At 51.5% G+C, this 15638-nt stretch overlaps 7 protein-coding genes across 7 annotated transcripts; 5 read left to right on the top strand and 2 right to left on the bottom strand.

Moving 5' to 3' along the window:
• Positions 1-184: 184 nt before the first annotated feature.
• On the bottom strand, positions 185-476 carry Aspvir_001707 (uncharacterized protein; the record flags this gene model as incomplete). The annotated part of the gene is made up of 2 exons (XM_043266825.1): positions 185-287; positions 346-476. The coding sequence occupies 2 exons, from the start codon at positions 474-476 to the stop codon at positions 185-187; spliced, it is 234 nt and encodes a 77-aa protein (XP_043122760.1).
• A 512-nt stretch (positions 477-988) lies between these two features.
• On the top strand, positions 989-2731 carry Aspvir_001706 (putative amino acid transporter; the record flags this gene model as incomplete). Its single annotated transcript, XM_043266824.1, has 1 exon — positions 989-2731. One exon carries the CDS (start codon positions 989-991, stop codon positions 2729-2731), a length of 1743 nt encoding a protein of 580 aa, XP_043122759.1.
• A 361-nt stretch (positions 2732-3092) lies between these two features.
• Aspvir_001705 (sterol desaturase family protein) lies at positions 3093-4219 on the top strand (the record flags this gene model as incomplete). Its single annotated transcript, XM_043266823.1, has 4 exons — positions 3093-3316; positions 3383-3569; positions 3619-3877; positions 3942-4219. 4 exons carry the CDS (start codon positions 3093-3095, stop codon positions 4217-4219), a joined length of 948 nt encoding a protein of 315 aa, XP_043122758.1.
• A 388-nt stretch (positions 4220-4607) lies between these two features.
• Aspvir_001704 (M20 family metallo-hydrolase) lies at positions 4608-6126 on the top strand (the record flags this gene model as incomplete). Its single annotated transcript, XM_043266822.1, has 4 exons — positions 4608-4765; positions 4818-5135; positions 5188-6006; positions 6054-6126. The coding sequence occupies 4 exons, from the start codon at positions 4608-4610 to the stop codon at positions 6124-6126; spliced, it is 1368 nt and encodes a 455-aa protein (XP_043122757.1).
• A 430-nt stretch (positions 6127-6556) lies between these two features.
• On the top strand, positions 6557-8818 carry Aspvir_001703 (putative diaminopropionate ammonia-lyase; the record flags this gene model as incomplete). Its single annotated transcript, XM_043266821.1, has 1 exon — positions 6557-8818. One exon carries the CDS (start codon positions 6557-6559, stop codon positions 8816-8818), a length of 2262 nt encoding a protein of 753 aa, XP_043122756.1.
• A 1047-nt stretch (positions 8819-9865) lies between these two features.
• Aspvir_001702 (homeobox domain-containing protein) lies at positions 9866-11725 on the top strand (the record flags this gene model as incomplete). Its single annotated transcript, XM_043266820.1, has 2 exons — positions 9866-10489; positions 10538-11725. The coding sequence occupies 2 exons, from the start codon at positions 9866-9868 to the stop codon at positions 11723-11725; spliced, it is 1812 nt and encodes a 603-aa protein (XP_043122755.1).
• A 295-nt stretch (positions 11726-12020) lies between these two features.
• Aspvir_001701 (uncharacterized protein) lies at positions 12021-14658 on the bottom strand (the record flags this gene model as incomplete). Its single annotated transcript, XM_043266819.1, has 2 exons — positions 12021-13747; positions 13794-14658. The coding sequence occupies 2 exons, from the start codon at positions 14656-14658 to the stop codon at positions 12021-12023; spliced, it is 2592 nt and encodes an 863-aa protein (XP_043122754.1).
• Positions 14659-15638: the final 980 nt, after the last annotated feature.

Genomic DNA, 15638 nt, shown 5'->3' with positions numbered 1-15638 from the left:
AAATATGTTGATAAGATATATGTTTATGTTCATATTTGTCCCCTTGCGCCACTAGTTCAATTTGATTATATATCTGTTGAGACACGCCACAAGAAGATCCCAATATGTGTGATACAGAGCAACGAACGCAGTCACTTGTCATTATTCAATGAATGTCTGAATGGGTATCTCAGCAGTGACTGGTTTAGGAGCCTTTTCGATTCTTTCCACCAATATAGCGAGTAGAATCGAGGCCATTTATCGAAGAGGCTCGTAGCAGAAAGTCGGAGAGCTCCGGGTTGCTGGTGCTGATGGGCAGTTAGACACGGCCACTGCTACACTTGCAAGCATACAGGGTAAACACACTTCTGATCCCCTAATATTTCCCGTTTGGCAGGCCCATCTCCCTCCTGGTGCGTTTCCTGATCGGCGAGGGACTGGGACCGACGCCGGCTTGAAGATTGCGAAGTGTCTTGTAGCTTGCCAGTTTCAGACATGGTCCGTAAGACAATCATATACTCATGAAAATGTACAGATGAAGAGCGGTACAATGACTAGTCTGAATACCTCTGGTATATGGACACCTTTGCAAAGGACCATCATCGGACCGATGACCTCACCATTCATCGGTTTCCGTCGGATTGCCTATTCGGGACAATGTCTCTCTCGTTCCCCGCATTTATGCTCAGATTGTGCAACTTGTGCTATGCAGCTGAGTCAGCAGGGGTGGCGCAGAACAATCGAGATCCCCGTGGATCTTTTCTCCATTCCTCCCTCTCTCTGTCTCTCTCTCCTCCGCCTCAAAAACAAGGCATAACAAGATCCAACAAGTTGCTGCCCAGTGTCGAATGGAATGACTTCACTTTGGCACGTTGCATCTCCTTTTCCCCATCAATTCTGCACAATGAGGCTCTTTCTCTTGTCCCTCGAAATCCAGGATATTTCTTAATTCCTCCTCCATCACACCTGATCTTAATTTGACAGGTATTTCATCCTCTTTCCGCTCAGAATGGCAGACCCATCCCAGTCGTTGCCCCACGTCCGAGATGACCAGCGAGAGGCCGAGATTCTATCACAACATCTTCATCCCCAGTTCACCGGCTCGCTTCATGAAGAATCGCCCCTTCAGGCCCGCGCTGCAGCTGAAGCATCCTCCAGTTCAGATTCTCCCGAACAACAGTCGTCGCTGAAGCTTCTGGGTGGCGACGTCCATCGCGATCTCTACCGGCTCGAGGCCAAGGCCAAACAAGCTCTGCAAGAAAGACGAGCCGCCAGCTTCTCCTATCCTGCCCGAGCTCCCGATGATGCGATAGAAGAAGGCGTGGCTGCCATGGAACCTGGCAGCTTTCGTCGGCACTTTGTACAACAGAAAAATGGCTGGGCTAGCGATGCATTCGTTGCTCGCTCGTTCCTGGATTTTCTCGATCTATATGGTAGTTTCGCTGGGGAGGATCTAGCGGAGACAGAGGATGAGTCTGCGATTGCAACGGAAGATCTTGAGCATGAGCCCGAGCGAAGGCCTCTGCTGGGCCAGCGGAGAACAACTCGAGCACCTCGCCCTGGGGACGCGTCTCGGGTCAAGACATTTTTCACCCTACTGAAAGCGTTCATCGGGACGGGAATCATCTTCTTGCCAAAGGCCTTTCGCAACGGTGGCATTCTCTTCTCATCGGTCGCTCTGGTCACGGTCGCGGCGGTCACAAGTCTCTGCTTCCATCTTCTGCTGGAGTGTCGGAAAGGGCATGGGGGCGGTTATGGTGATATTGGTGAGCGTATAGCAGGGCCTCGATTCCGATCGCTCATTCTGGGATCCATCGCCATTTCCCAGCTTGGCTTTGTCTGCACAGGTATCATCTTCACTGCGGACAACTTTCGGGCGGTCTTGTCAGCTCTAGCTGAAAATAGCGAAAACGTTCTGTCCACCAACATCCTCATCGCACTCCAATTGGCTGTTCTTGTGCCGCTGGCATTCATCCGAAACATCTCCAAACTGGGACCAGCGGCGCTCCTCGCGGATATTTTCATCCTCATGGGTCTTGCGTACATCTATTACTACGATATTGCCACTATTGCGTCCCGACATGGGTTGGCATCGTCAGTTGAACTGTTCAATCCCAAGTCATTTACCTTGACCATCGGTTCCTGCATCTTCACTTTCGAAGGAATCGGTCTGATCCTCCCCATTCAATCGTCCATGAAACACCCGGAGAAATTCGGCGGGCTCCTCTACACTGTCATGATCATCATCACTGTGCTCTTCACGGCCGTCGGTGCTCTTTCCTACGGCGCCTTTGGTTCCGATACAAAGATCGAAGTCATCAACAATCTTCCCCAAGGAGACAAGTTTGTGAACGCTATGCAGTTCCTCTACTCCATGGCGATCTTGATCGGTGTTCCGGTACAGCTGTTCCCCGCCGTTCGGATCATGGAGGGCAAATTGTTTGGTCAGGTGTCGGGCAAGCGAGACCCTTGGATCAAATGGAAAAAGAACATTTTCCGATCGTTGATCGTGCTGGCTTGCGCTGTGATGTCGGCCGTCGGCGCTGCTGACTTGGACAAGTTTGTCTCGTTGATCGGCTCGTTTGCTTGTGTTCCTCTGGTCTACATTTATCCGGCGTACTTGCACTGGAAGGGGGTCGCAGACTCTCCCTTGGCTAAACTTGGCGACCTTACAATGGTGGTGCTGGGGTTTGTCTTTATGATTTATACGACGTTGTCTACTGTTTCGGTATGGATGCAAGGGAATCAGTGAGTTATGCATCGCTTACATAGCTGACTTGAAATTTCAAATCAACACTTTTTGCCCTGATACTTTTGGTGACAATGAGCTCCCAACGGGCCCCGCACCCCTTTTGCGTAGACTAGACGTGATTCGATGCGTTGAACAAGACAATTGCATGCGCCAATACACGGACCTCGATGCATTCATTGACCCTTGATATGCTGTAGTGCAGGCAGTAGTGCACTCTATAACTCGATATCATCCTACATCGGAAGCAGACTTACCGATTGCGCTAAAGGACGATCAGATGTTATATCTCAAGGACTATTCCTCCGTCACACTCATTTAGTGTCAAAAGTTTTCCTGCTGGGCATCAGCGAATACCAGTATAATGGACGTCGTGCTTGATGTTCTGGATATGTTTGTCTTCGACAAGCTATATGCGTTTCTTCTACCAGCGAAATCATTTGAACTTCTGGACCGGGACTCGCTGCATGATTACAACCGCCATATCAATCGGTATGTCAGCCTCAGGCCAAGACAGTATGTCGTCAAGAGCAGCTGGTCGCGAGACAATATTTTCAGGCAGTTTTTGAGTCTTTTCCTCACGATCTGGTTAGTCTTGTTTGTCTTTATTCAGACCAGGAGCCCTAACCAGCCTGCTTATTGATTTCTTCTCAGGGGCTTCGGACTTCTGCTCTACTTGACCACTGCCACTCTCTCCTTCGCTCTGGTCTTTGACAAACGTGCGATGCAACACCCCAAATTCCTTCGCCATCAGATTGGGCAGGCGTTGCGTGCAATGCCGGCGATGGCGGCCTTGACTGCTCCCTCTCTTCCTGGCCGAAGTGCGTGGACACAGCAAGCTGTACGACTTTCCCACCGAGAGTCCGTTCCCCCTCTACACCTACCTACAGTACCCCCTCTTTATCGCATTTACCGATTTTTCAATCTACTGGATTCATCGAGGACTTCATCATCCGGCCATCTACAAACGCCTGCACAAGACGCATCACAAGTGGATCATCTCCACCCCCTATGCGAGCTATGCCTTCCATCCAGTGGACGGCTGGAGTCACAGTCTTCCATACCATATGTATCCGTTTCTCTTTCCACTCCAGAAGGCGGCGTATTTGGGTCTGTTTGTTTTTGTAACCATCTGGACGGTCATGATTCGTAAGTCTCCTGAGATACTATAATTTTGAAGCAGTCAAATGCTTATGTTGGGATGAATGCGCAGATGACGGAGAGTACGCTCTCGATTCACCTGTGATCAATGGATCGGCCTGCCACACTATCCACCACTACTATTTCAACTACAACTACGTGCAGTTCACCACGCTTTGGGACCGTATTGGAGGAAGCTATCGCAGGCCAAATCGGGAGCTGTTCAACAGGCAAGAACGGCTCAAGCAGACGGAGATCCTGCGGCAAGTTGAGGAGATGGGGAGATTGGTAAAGGAGGTTGAAGGATCTGACGATCGGTGTTATGAGCAAGACACCAAGGAAACTTCTTGAGGTAATCCCCTGTCGTGTAGTGAGTTTTATGTAGCAAGGTTAAGCGTCTGGTGTTGTCTGTGAGATCCGCCGGACCCGTTGTAATGATGTTGGTGGAAGGCGCATTTATCGGTGTCCACAATTTACCATCCCTTGAATATGTCTCCACCGGCGCCTTCTATCTACATACATGACATACAGAGAAGAAGAAAAGGACACAGCTTCCATCTAACTCAAGAAGACGGCCTTTGAAAAGCTTGCACTAAAAGTGGATCTTCTGGTTGTATTCCAGAACCGTTCCACCATAGCTGTCAACAGAAGGCGTAGGGCAATAAAAGCAACGACTGAAACGGAAGACCTGACCGGCAATGAATCAACTCCTTCTTTTAAAAGTCACCCAATAGTCAACATGCAATCTTTCAGACGCACTAGCCACCATTTCCTAAGACACGCATCGCGGCGGCTGTCCACAGCATGTCAAGGATCAGGACTCAAGGTCAACGCCAACAGATTATGGGAAACGCTACACGAGACATGTCAGTGGGGAGCTGCTCATCGTCATGGCGAGTACGTGGACTGTCGGAATTTATACTGGAATAGTATAACTCATCACAAGTAGGAACCCGACGGACACTGGAATGGCTCGTCTCACGCTGGATGACAACGATGCCCGTGTGCGGCGATGGTTCGCCGCAGAAGTCGAAAAACTCGGATGTTCGCTGTCGATAGATCAGATGGGGAACATGTTTGCACGCCAAAAAGGCAAGTTGCAGACATCTGCTCCCATGATCGCCATGGGAAGCCATCTTGATACCCAACCACGGGGCGGTCGGTACGACGGCATTCTAGGGGTGATGGCAGCGCTGGAAGTGCTACGAACAATGAAGGAGAACGGATTCCAAACCAACTACGACGTTGGGATTGTCAATTGGACAAAGTGCGACCCTGTTTCCAATTCTCTCCTCGTACTTCTTCTAACTGACTCCCAGTGAAGAAGGAGCTCGATTCCCCAAGTCAATGTGCTCCTCTGGGGTCTGGGCTGGAGCTATTCCGATCGAGAAAGCCTGGGATCTGCGTGATATACATGACTCGAGTGTCACACTAAAATCAGAGCTTGAGAGACACGGTTTTCTCGGCCAAATCGAGTGCTCACACACTGCTTCTCCCCTCGCGGCGCATTTTGAGCTCCATATCGAACAGGGCCCCGTTCTACAAGAGACAGGACGCTCCATCGGCGTCGTTCAGGGTGCGCAAGGATACAGGTGGCTTACTTTTACAGTCAAGGGACGCGATGCACACACAGGCACGACGCCCTTGAGTGCCCGTCAAGATCCCCTACTTGCAGCCTCGCGAATGATTGCCGCGTCGAATGACATCGCTCAAAAACACAATGCTCTTGCGTCGACTGGGATCTTCAGGATTCCTTCTAACGCATCCACCAATACGGTTGCATCCGAGGTTTCCTTCACGCTTGATATTCGACACCCGCAGGATAGCGTGGTGCATGCAGTGCAAGAAGAATGTCTGCAGGCCTTCTCTGCCATTGCCGCTCAGGACGGAAAAGGAGTCACCTTCAACTGGACGTTGGACACGGATTCCCCGGCTGTGAAGTTTGATCAAGGGTGCCTCGAGTCCATCCAGGCAGCGGCCAAGCACCTCGTTGGTCCCGACCAGTGGATGAATATATCCAGCGGCGCTGGCCATGATAGCGTGTACACGAGCCATCACTGTCCGAGTGCTATGATTTTTGTTCCCTGTCGCGATGGCGTCAGCCACCATCCGACGGAGTACTGTAGTCCCGAGCACTGGTAAGTGGTTGTCCATGTTTGCCATAGTTGGATGCTAACTCTGATAGTGCATTGGGTGCTCAAACGCTGCTGGAGGCGGTGGTTCACTACGACCAGACTAAGGTGCAAAACTTGAAATGATGAATTGAGTGGATTGAAGACAGTTAGCAGAGGAGTAGACTTTCATGTTTTATAATAAACTCCCAAATGTAGAGCCTGAAGTACTGTACTGAATGGTGTAAGGGTACGTTGCCTATCATAGCCCGTAGTGATTCTCATGCAACATGACCAGAAGGGTTCATATCCAGAACATTGAGAATGGCCGGCAAATGTGAGTGCGCCAGAGAACATTTCATCCGGCCTTTTTATCTTAGTTTGCCTTTCTTCCTTCTGAGCCCATATTCCCCACTCCCAAGAATGTTCGTAGAAGGCGCGCTCTGTTGTGAGAAGGCACAGAGACCCACCGATAAGACAGCCCAAAATAATCAACTTATATAGACTTACACGGCACTAATTATAGGCCTATGCATATCCTGCCTAATTACTGCAACGACGTTGTCCTTCTGGCAAGATGTCTCGTCGCCCAATGTTCTTTAATCCTTCGGCGGCGGACGAGCGTTGTGATTTCTCAACCATCCAAGGCCTCAAGCATTTCCATCACTCTCTCCCTGATTACCGTCTAACGCCATTAGTCTCTCTCCCTGAAATTGCAGCCAATTTAGGAGTCAAGGCAGTTTTCGTCAAAGACGAGAGCAACCGCTTCGGACTACCTTCCTTTAAGGTTTTGGGCGCATCATGGGGTTGTTATCGCGCTGTGGTGTCACATCTGGGACTACCACCGACTGTCGCTCTTGAAGATGTGAAGCGGCGGCTCAAGGAAAGCCCAATCACTGTTTTTGCAGCTACCGAAGGAAACCATGGACGAGCGGTCGCCTTTATGGCAAGACATCTGGGAGTAGCCGCGCGAATCTTCGTCCCCGCATCCATGGATGAGGGGACGCGTAACCGGATTGCATCCGAGGGCGCAGAGGTGGTCATCACCGATGGCGACTACGATCGAGCAATCCAAGAGGCATGGGTCGCATCGCGGAACGACGGTGGACTACTGGTCCAAGACACCGCGTTCGATGGATACGAAGAGGTCCCAGCATGGATTGTGGAGGGTTACTCGACAATGATGACGGAGATCGATGAACAGCTAAGCCAACTTGGTCTGCAAAGCACTTTGACTGTTACCCCTGTGGGAGTCGGAAGCCTGGCGCATGCCGTAGTCAGGCACTGCAAGTCTCGGACCAACCCGGGAGCTGTTGTGGCTGTTGAGCCGGACAGCGGACCGTGTCTGATCTCCAGCCTCCAGGCCGGCAAAATGGTCACAGTCAAGTCTTCAGAAACGATCATGAATGGAATGAATTGTGGCACGGTGTCAGCGACCGCGTGGCCCGATCTGCAGCGAGTAATTGATGCTGCAGTCACGGTTTCTTCGTATGAAAGTCACTGCGCAGTTGAGTATCTGACATCTCATAACGTACGCGCTGGTCCTTGTGGCGGAGCATCCTTGGCTGCCATCCAGCGGTTGAAAGCATCAGGCCAGGCCGCATCACTACTGTATAGGGACGCTGTGGTGGTACTGCTCTGCACCGAAGGTGCCCGTCCATACTCCGTTCCCCGTGATGTGGCAGTCGAGGACGTTGTGGGTTTGACGCAAGCCCTGACACAAATCGACTCATCCAACCCTACACTCTCGGTGGCTGATGGTGGGGGGGAGACCGAGATCGCCCACTATCTCGCTGCTTGGTTCGCTCATCGTGGGATAGACTACCATCGCGTCGAGCCGGTTGCCGATCGGCCATCCATCGTCGGGGTATTTCGGGGGAGTGGCGGCGGTCAGTCGTTGATGTTCAACGGTCACATTGACACTGTCAGTTTGACTAGCTACGAGCACGATCCGTTGTCTGGCCAATTGGGCAAAAGGCAGGGCAAGCCAGTGATTTTCGGACGAGGTAGTCTGGACATGAAGGGTGGACTGGCTGCTGCTCTGGCAGCTCTCGCAGCGATCAAAGCCAGTAGTCGCACTCTTCGTGGGGATGTCATTGTGGCAGCTGTATCCGATGAGGAAGATGCTTCCCAGGGAACTCGCGATGTTATTGCCGCAGGATGGCGTGCAGATGCAGCAGTGGTCCCTGAGCCCACCATGGGGGCGATTGCAATTGCTCATAAAGGGTTCGTCTGGGTGGAAGTGGACATTCTGGGTGTTGCCGCGCACGGCTCGGATCCTCAAGCGGGAGAAGACGCGATTCTTCATGCGGGTTGGTTCCTGCAATCTCTGGAGCAGTATCAGAAGCGATTGCCCATCGACGATACGCTGGGACAAGCCTCTCTACATTGTGGAATGATCAAGAGAGGTCAGGAGCCTTCCTCGTATCCGGAGCGCTGCACCATCACCATCGAGTTCCGTACAATACCTGCCCAATCCAACGAGTCTATTCTTCAGGACATGAATGCTCTGCTAAGGAATATTGCAAAAGAGAAACCTCGCTTCCGATATGCTCCGCCGCGCCTCACCGTGTCGCGTCCGACGCAGAAGCTCTCAGCGGACCACCCTCTAGTCCAAAAGACTATAGCATGTGCCACTGAGGTACTCGGGGCCTGTCCTGAAGTCGACAGCGTACCCTTCTGGTGCGACGCGGCTCTATTAAGTGAGGTGGGAGTCCCTGCAATCGTATATGGCCTATCAGGAGCCGGACTACACAGCAAGGAGGAATGGGTGGAGGTCGACAGTCTCCAAAGGATGAGCAGAGTTTTCGAAAAGTTGATCCAAGAATTCTGTGATTGAAAATATATTTTATTAGATCTGTCGGAACTGTATAATGGACGGACTATTGGAAGACAACATGAATGCTTCTTTCAGCTTCAAATGTGACCCAAATGACTCAAACTCTTGTGGTCTATGGACTCTCCAGATGCGTATACAGTACCTAAGGTCACTACAATCGTCCTATGTACTGGACAATGGAATACAGACGTAGCTGACACCCTGCGGCGGCAGTCCTTCACCGACGGATCCAGATCGATATCGTGGAAGTAACGGGAGTCAGATAGCAGCAGGTGGGCGTATGCTATATTACCTACAGTACTTACAAATGGTATCCGGAGGTATGGTTCGACACTGTAATTAGAGAAATGTCACCTTGCCAGTTACTTCATGGTGGCTGAACAGTTGCGGCGGCTGAGAGACATGCCTCCTAAGCAGCGTATTTCGCTGTTTAGCCGGAAGAACCAAATTGGACACGCTGGTGGCATGATCAGAGGTGCGGGCGACGCGTATCGTCTCGCTCATCTTAGCCAGAGGTCGAGAACATTCTCCAGGCTATCGCAAGACGGAAAAGGATATCTCATCTGAGGAAATCAGCTTGCCGGTCGAGGTATTTGAGCGTCCTGATTCCGGATCTGGCAGGAGATACTGTAGATAAGCAGTCTCGCAACAATGAAGGAGCCAGGCAATACTGGTGGCCTGCTGGATGTTGTTCAGTAGTGCACCGTTTGCACAGGTCAAAAGGTCCATATAGATTTTGACTGTTCGCCATAGCCAAAGAAGACATACGTCAAGCTGAGACTTGACCACTCTATTTAGAAATAATGCTAGAGATATCCAATGTGCATGTCATCATGTTTTGTTGCGGGTTTTTTGAAGCAATTGACTTTGGACGGTAGCACGTGACATGTCACATGAACTAACCGCTTTGAGCTCGGTTGAACTCCCTGCGAATCACATGACTTTTCATGAGTCTTATGAGAGGGGAATGGGTGCTCTTCGATATTGTCGTGTCTTCATCTGTGCATCGTAAATATGGCCTGATTACAGTCACTTTCAGTAAGCATAATGGATCATTCAGATTACCTGAATTCCTTCTCCCACTTCTCCGCACATCCTGCTCCTAATCCAGTGGAGAATGGCACATGGTACAATGCCGATGACACGGTTGATACCACTTTATTCAGCAACAACCTTCAAAGTGATTCAACGCTTGATATGAACCAGCTTAATGACATGTACTATCTGTCATCCGAGTTTGCAAATGATGAATGGCTAAGCTGGTTCGACGCCAACGGCCCAGAGACGCCGGAACTGTTTCCTTCTCCTGCGAGGCAGGACCCTGGCGTATTCCAAGCTGCTACTTCAACAGCGGCCGAGAATATACGGTCGGAAATGCAAACTCAGACTCCAGCTATTGCCTCGCAAAGTATGTCAAACGTCACTCAGTGGCTAGATGGTGCCTACTGCCCTCCACAGCCCTGCAGCTACTGCCGGAAACACCGGCTGCAGTGCCTCATCATCCGTACCACACCAGCGAATCCGAATCCAGTAACCTCTTGTTCTAGCTGTGTTGCTCTATTTCGAGAGTGCAGCCTGGCCCGTGGAGAAAAGCGCCAACCATCACGGTTCGAGACGCTCTCTCCCGTGATGGGCCACCTGCATGGTGTCACCGAACTCGAGGAAGACGAGGTACGCGGCGACATACATCATAATGGGACGTTGCTAACGTAGATGTAGGGAGACCAAGAGGCATTGGTACCAGACATCAACTGTGTAGACAAGCAGAAGGAGTCAAAACAGTTCGTCAGAAGAGGCGTCCGGATATTGAAGGAATGGTTCCGCGACCACCATGATTTCCCATATCCCTCTGAAGATGAGAAAGCGCGCTTGGTTCGCGAGACTGGGTTTTCCAGAAAGCGCATGTCAACATGGTTCGCCAATGCACGCCGCCGCCAGAAAGAGAGGTTTGAAATTCCTCCAGCTGCTCAAATCTGCCGATCTGGATCTCCAATGCCATCGAGCAGGCTGACCCTCATGACGCCGATGGAGAGATGGCAGAATTCACCGCCAGAGGATGAAGCAGTACCGGAATCAGTCATCATGAATGCCATATCCTCTTGTGAGGTAGCACCTCCCTCAGAACCCGAAGCCGCCATGTTCGATTCGTTCCTGAATCTCGACGAGACATCGTCGCATCTCGGTTCTTCTGTCTCTGGCATGGGAAGTAGGCACTCACAGAGCTCGACAAGCATCTCATCCGCATGGAGCCACCACTCTGGAGACAGCTCACTGCCGTTCCCGCTTCATCACCCACATCCGCGGGCCCGGCGGAGGAGAACTCGGGTTAGAGGCTCAATGAACGAAGGGCAATACCAATGTACTTTCTGCACGCAGTCCTTCAAAAAGAAGCATGATTGGCTCCGACATGAGAAGAGCGTTCACCTCCAACTCGACGCATGGATCTGCACTCCGCGTGTCAACGAACTCCGGCCGGGCAACTTACCATCGGAATGTCCATTCTGCGATCATAGCTCGCCATCCATCGATCACTGGAATGACCACGAGTTTGAGGTATGCGCGCAGAAGCCTGTGGCAGATCGTTCTTTCAGTCGGAAGGACTATCTGTGGCAGCATTTGCGCAAGTTCCATGGATGTACCAAGCTGCCCATTGAGAACTTGGATCAGTGGCGTAGTGCAGGAAGTGACGTCCGCAGTCGCTGTGGATTTTGCAATGCGTCATTGTCCACCTGGACATCGCGAGGGGATCATCTCGCCGATCATTTCAAGCAAGGGTGGCGCATGCATCAGTGGGTTGGTGGCTGGGGCTTAGATCCGTATGCGTTGGGTGCCTTGCAGAACGCTATTTTGCCTTCTGAGCGGACAAGGGAAGCTACGGCGGAGGATTTGACTCTGTCCGCTGGCTAAGTTCGCTCGAGCGGTCTCAATCCCCTGTTCTGCATTGTCAATGGCATACCATTATCTAGTTCATCCGGTTCTCGGGTGGATCTCGATATCCCTATGGAGCACCAGTGTTTTAGGTGAAAGACCAGCGTTCATATGGATATCGCTTCATCAAACGTATCAATGGTGCGCCCGCGGCACCCTAGCTACTGTACAGTATGGTGTTTCCTGGAATCAACCTCAAATCCATATAGTGATTGCAAGACATTAACATTACATTCGTCACCAACAAATCATTCCTGGGTCATAACATGTACTCCTAATAAAACCTCGACAAAAGACTGCTTCTACTGGAAAGGCGCCGGTACTCATCCATGGCTGGACTGACAGTCTTCGGCATATCATCGACATCCATCGAGGCCATGGAGCGACTGGGTCCCATCGACGCCGCGCGCACATGCTGTTCGGCCTTGGTCCGAATGTAATAATGCTCATCCTCCTCCTCCATAGCCACATAGAACCGCTCGTTCAGCTGACGACCTTGCGGTCCGGCCCCGCATGCCCCTTGCAGCTGCGCGGTGGCCGGGCTGTTCATCGCCAGCGCGAACAGATTTTGAGGCTCCGTGAAGTCGGTGATTTGGCGTCCACGCACCTCGAACAAGATGAATGCGAGAATGATGGCGCTTGTCAAGAAGGCAAACACCAGGATCAGATAGAACACGTTCTGCCATTGCTCCGTGCCCCCGGAGGCATATCCCACGCCGCGAACTGTGGCCTCGAAGTATTGCGGAACGGGCTCGGCAAGTGCAGAAGATACGTTGTCGGTCTTGGTGTAGTTGAAGAATTGCACAAAAGGGGCATTCCTCGACCCAAGGATCAGGGTACTGCCTGCCAGAACCGCAAGCGCCTCTCCAACCGATGGTAGCTTGGGGTCAAGCGAATAGGTCTTTGTTCGATTATCGAGGGCCGGAATGAACTGCATCAGGAGGCGAGCGTTGCTGGCACGGCCGTCGGTAATACCCGAATTCAAACTCAAAGAATTGGACCACTCGGCAGCCACGTTCTTCCAGTTGGGTTCCCAAACTCCATCAAGGGCGCTCTGATTTCGATGATTATACTGCAACGGATTCACAGGATTCTCGCAGTTGGTTGAAAAGGACGCTCCACTGGCGGCAGCCGAATACTTGGTCGAACACACGGGGGACAATTTCGCCTTGAGTGCGCACAGCACATAAGGGGGGGTCATGGTTTTATTTTGTGCAGCTCCTAACATATAGATGGCGTTTGTGGGCCAGGTGCCCGTGGTATTGGTGATGGTATTGTTGGCTTTGGGCAACTTGCCAAACACAGGAGGCGTCTGCTTTACCGTGGCGTCGGGGTCCCACCCGAAGAGGCCATCGACGGCCGTTCGATTAAACCAGTCGCTCGAGACGTTTGTGTATCCCTCGAAGTCCCAGGTCAGTGGGTTAAAGTTGTGCACATGAGGCCATTTCTCGTATACCAAGGGGGTGAGCTCCTCTTCCGTCATCCCGACACAGAGCACATTGATGGCCGGAGAGGGCACGGAGGCCTCAATCTCGAAGTTTCCTTCGCCGGTCACATCGACCGGCTGGCGAATGCCATTCCGCGGGTCCGTCGCGGCGGCGATGATTCCTCCATGGGGCATCGCAGCAGTGATGTTGTTGACCATTCGGCCGTGCTTCAGCGACAATCCGGTCATGTTGCCAATGTCGATCCAGCTTCCTGTCACGGTGGTGTTATCGTACAGCGAGCCGGTCGGGGGCAGCCGCGATGCTAGGTTTGACGACGTCAAGTTCTTGCTCTTAACCAGATCGCTCCATGCAGAGATATAGGCCTGGTAGTTGTGGTACGCTTGTCCGACCAGTTCCAGATCCAAACAGGTACTTCCGGCCGCTTCAGGGTCCATGGCCACAGTGACGGGGGTCGAGCAATGGGTTTTGAGGTAATACGGATTGGCGAATTCAGTGGATACGTTGCCGACCAAGACCCGAGGTTCGACGGGACCCATCCGCAGTTTGGGCGCAACTATCATCATCAGTATGCAGGTGTGTTTTCATCAGAGCAAACCCACCTAGCGCCTCTGCTGCCGTGGTATAAAGCATTGCGACCAACGTTGCGGTCAACGTGATCAGACCCAACACTGTCAGCGCTGAGTACCGCACAGTCTCCCAATGCACAATCAGAGAGCCTGGCTGCATGATCCAGGTGCGCATGCTCATGTCGGAGATAGTAATCCCCCGCGACCCTTTGGTAATCGCTCGACGACTCAAGACTTGCCCCAGGAACGCGACGCAGACAGTCACGTACGAGAGTTCGATTGTTTTAGCGAATAACGCACTAAGTAGACTGGCTGTGGACGGCGCCAGGCCACCGTCTTCACCGATCTTTTTGCCATAGCGCGGTTTGGCCAGTGCGAGCACCAGGTAGATGCCGGAGAAGATGGTGGAGTATATTGCCAGGACCAGGATTGTGATGGGAACCCATGACAATCGCTTCTGGACAACTCCCTGGTGTGTTGGACATTTTATGTATTCGGGCGAATGCGGCAATAGGGTAGTCCGCGACGTCTGGTACTGTAATGGCGAGGGCTCCGGGGGTTCTGGATACGGGGATTTGGTCGCGAGGTCGCCGTCATCAGCATCATCAGGAGACTTATACGGGGATTGAGGGAAGGTATTGGTGATTCCTAAGCCAAACGTGGTCTCACGTTGTGCCGGTGGTGAAGCGGGGTCGTCGTTTGTAGAAGAGGCGGGCTGATAGCGGATATAGTCGCGGTCGGGTGAAAGACTGCGGTCAAAGGGATTCCATGATCTGTGTGGGAATGAGTCGTCTTCATCATCATTATGATTATTATTGTTAGTGGTCTCGTCTCGACGAAGCAACTCGGACAAGGGAGGCAGAAGATATTGCTTCGACTGCTGCGATTCGGACGCCATGACGGCAGTTCTGAATTATGTGGAGCGACAGCAGGGAGTGTGATGGATGGAAGCGACTGTAGTTGAGCTCATAATGCAAGAATGCCAGGAAATATCTGGCAACTCCTATATTATGCCGCTGGCGATACTCTTGGGGTGTAGGACAGAAAAGCGGACTGTGGCACAGTCAGCGGAAGCGTAAGATTAAAGTACCTCCATGGTTGAACTGTCGCGATCAGCAGGGATAAGCAGTCGAGCTGACATCTGTGACCAATGGAAATACTCTGGATCTAAGCCACGCGGTCTGGGCGTTGCTGGGCCTTCTGAGACCCGTTCATGGTTATTTTGAGTCTCGGAACACTCCGTAGATAACGATCTACTCCGTCCTACTTAACATCAGCAATTGACTCTGTCTCTTGATTTCCATTTCAGCCATGTAAATAGCCTTCTATTGTACTACAGTCTGCTGTAGTTCGCCATAGGACTCCTATCTCATTCTCAACTAGGTTGCACCGCCCATAACGGGTGATCAGCTTCGAGGCTTGAGAGTTCAAGAGTCAGGGTAACGGGCTGAGCCTTGCGCATCGTACACAGAAACAGGAAATGATCAGCCATCGCAAAGAAACTAACCTGCTTGGCCCGTGCTAGTCTCGTCGACTTCTCCTCGTTTTCTTTGGACTAGTCTATTCTGTTGGCTGTAAGGCTCTTTTCCGTCCTGGACTATTTCAAATCCCAACACTGAAATGCATGATACAATGGGCAGCATGAACTAAGCTATACAGCTGAAACACTAAGAGAGAGTTTAACAAGATTATGCTCACCATCACACTATTTACCCATACTTGAATAGGTCTTGGAAGAATCTCTAGCTTATATACATGTAGATATATATACAGTTCTGTCCCACTCCCTTGCTCTGTTCAACCTGTTTAGTACTTAAGCTGTAGCTGCTTATCTTTGCGGTTATTAGAAAACTACGTCACTCAGAAGTATGACTGCTC

Source organism: Aspergillus viridinutans, assembly GCF_018404265.1.
Source record: "Aspergillus viridinutans IFM 47045 DNA, scaffold_1, whole genome shotgun sequence".
NCBI classification, from domain to species: Eukaryota; Fungi; Ascomycota; class Eurotiomycetes; order Eurotiales; family Aspergillaceae; genus Aspergillus; species Aspergillus viridinutans.
The sequence above is the reverse complement of the archived record's forward strand: the minus strand, read 5'-3'. Positions and strand labels throughout refer to the sequence as shown.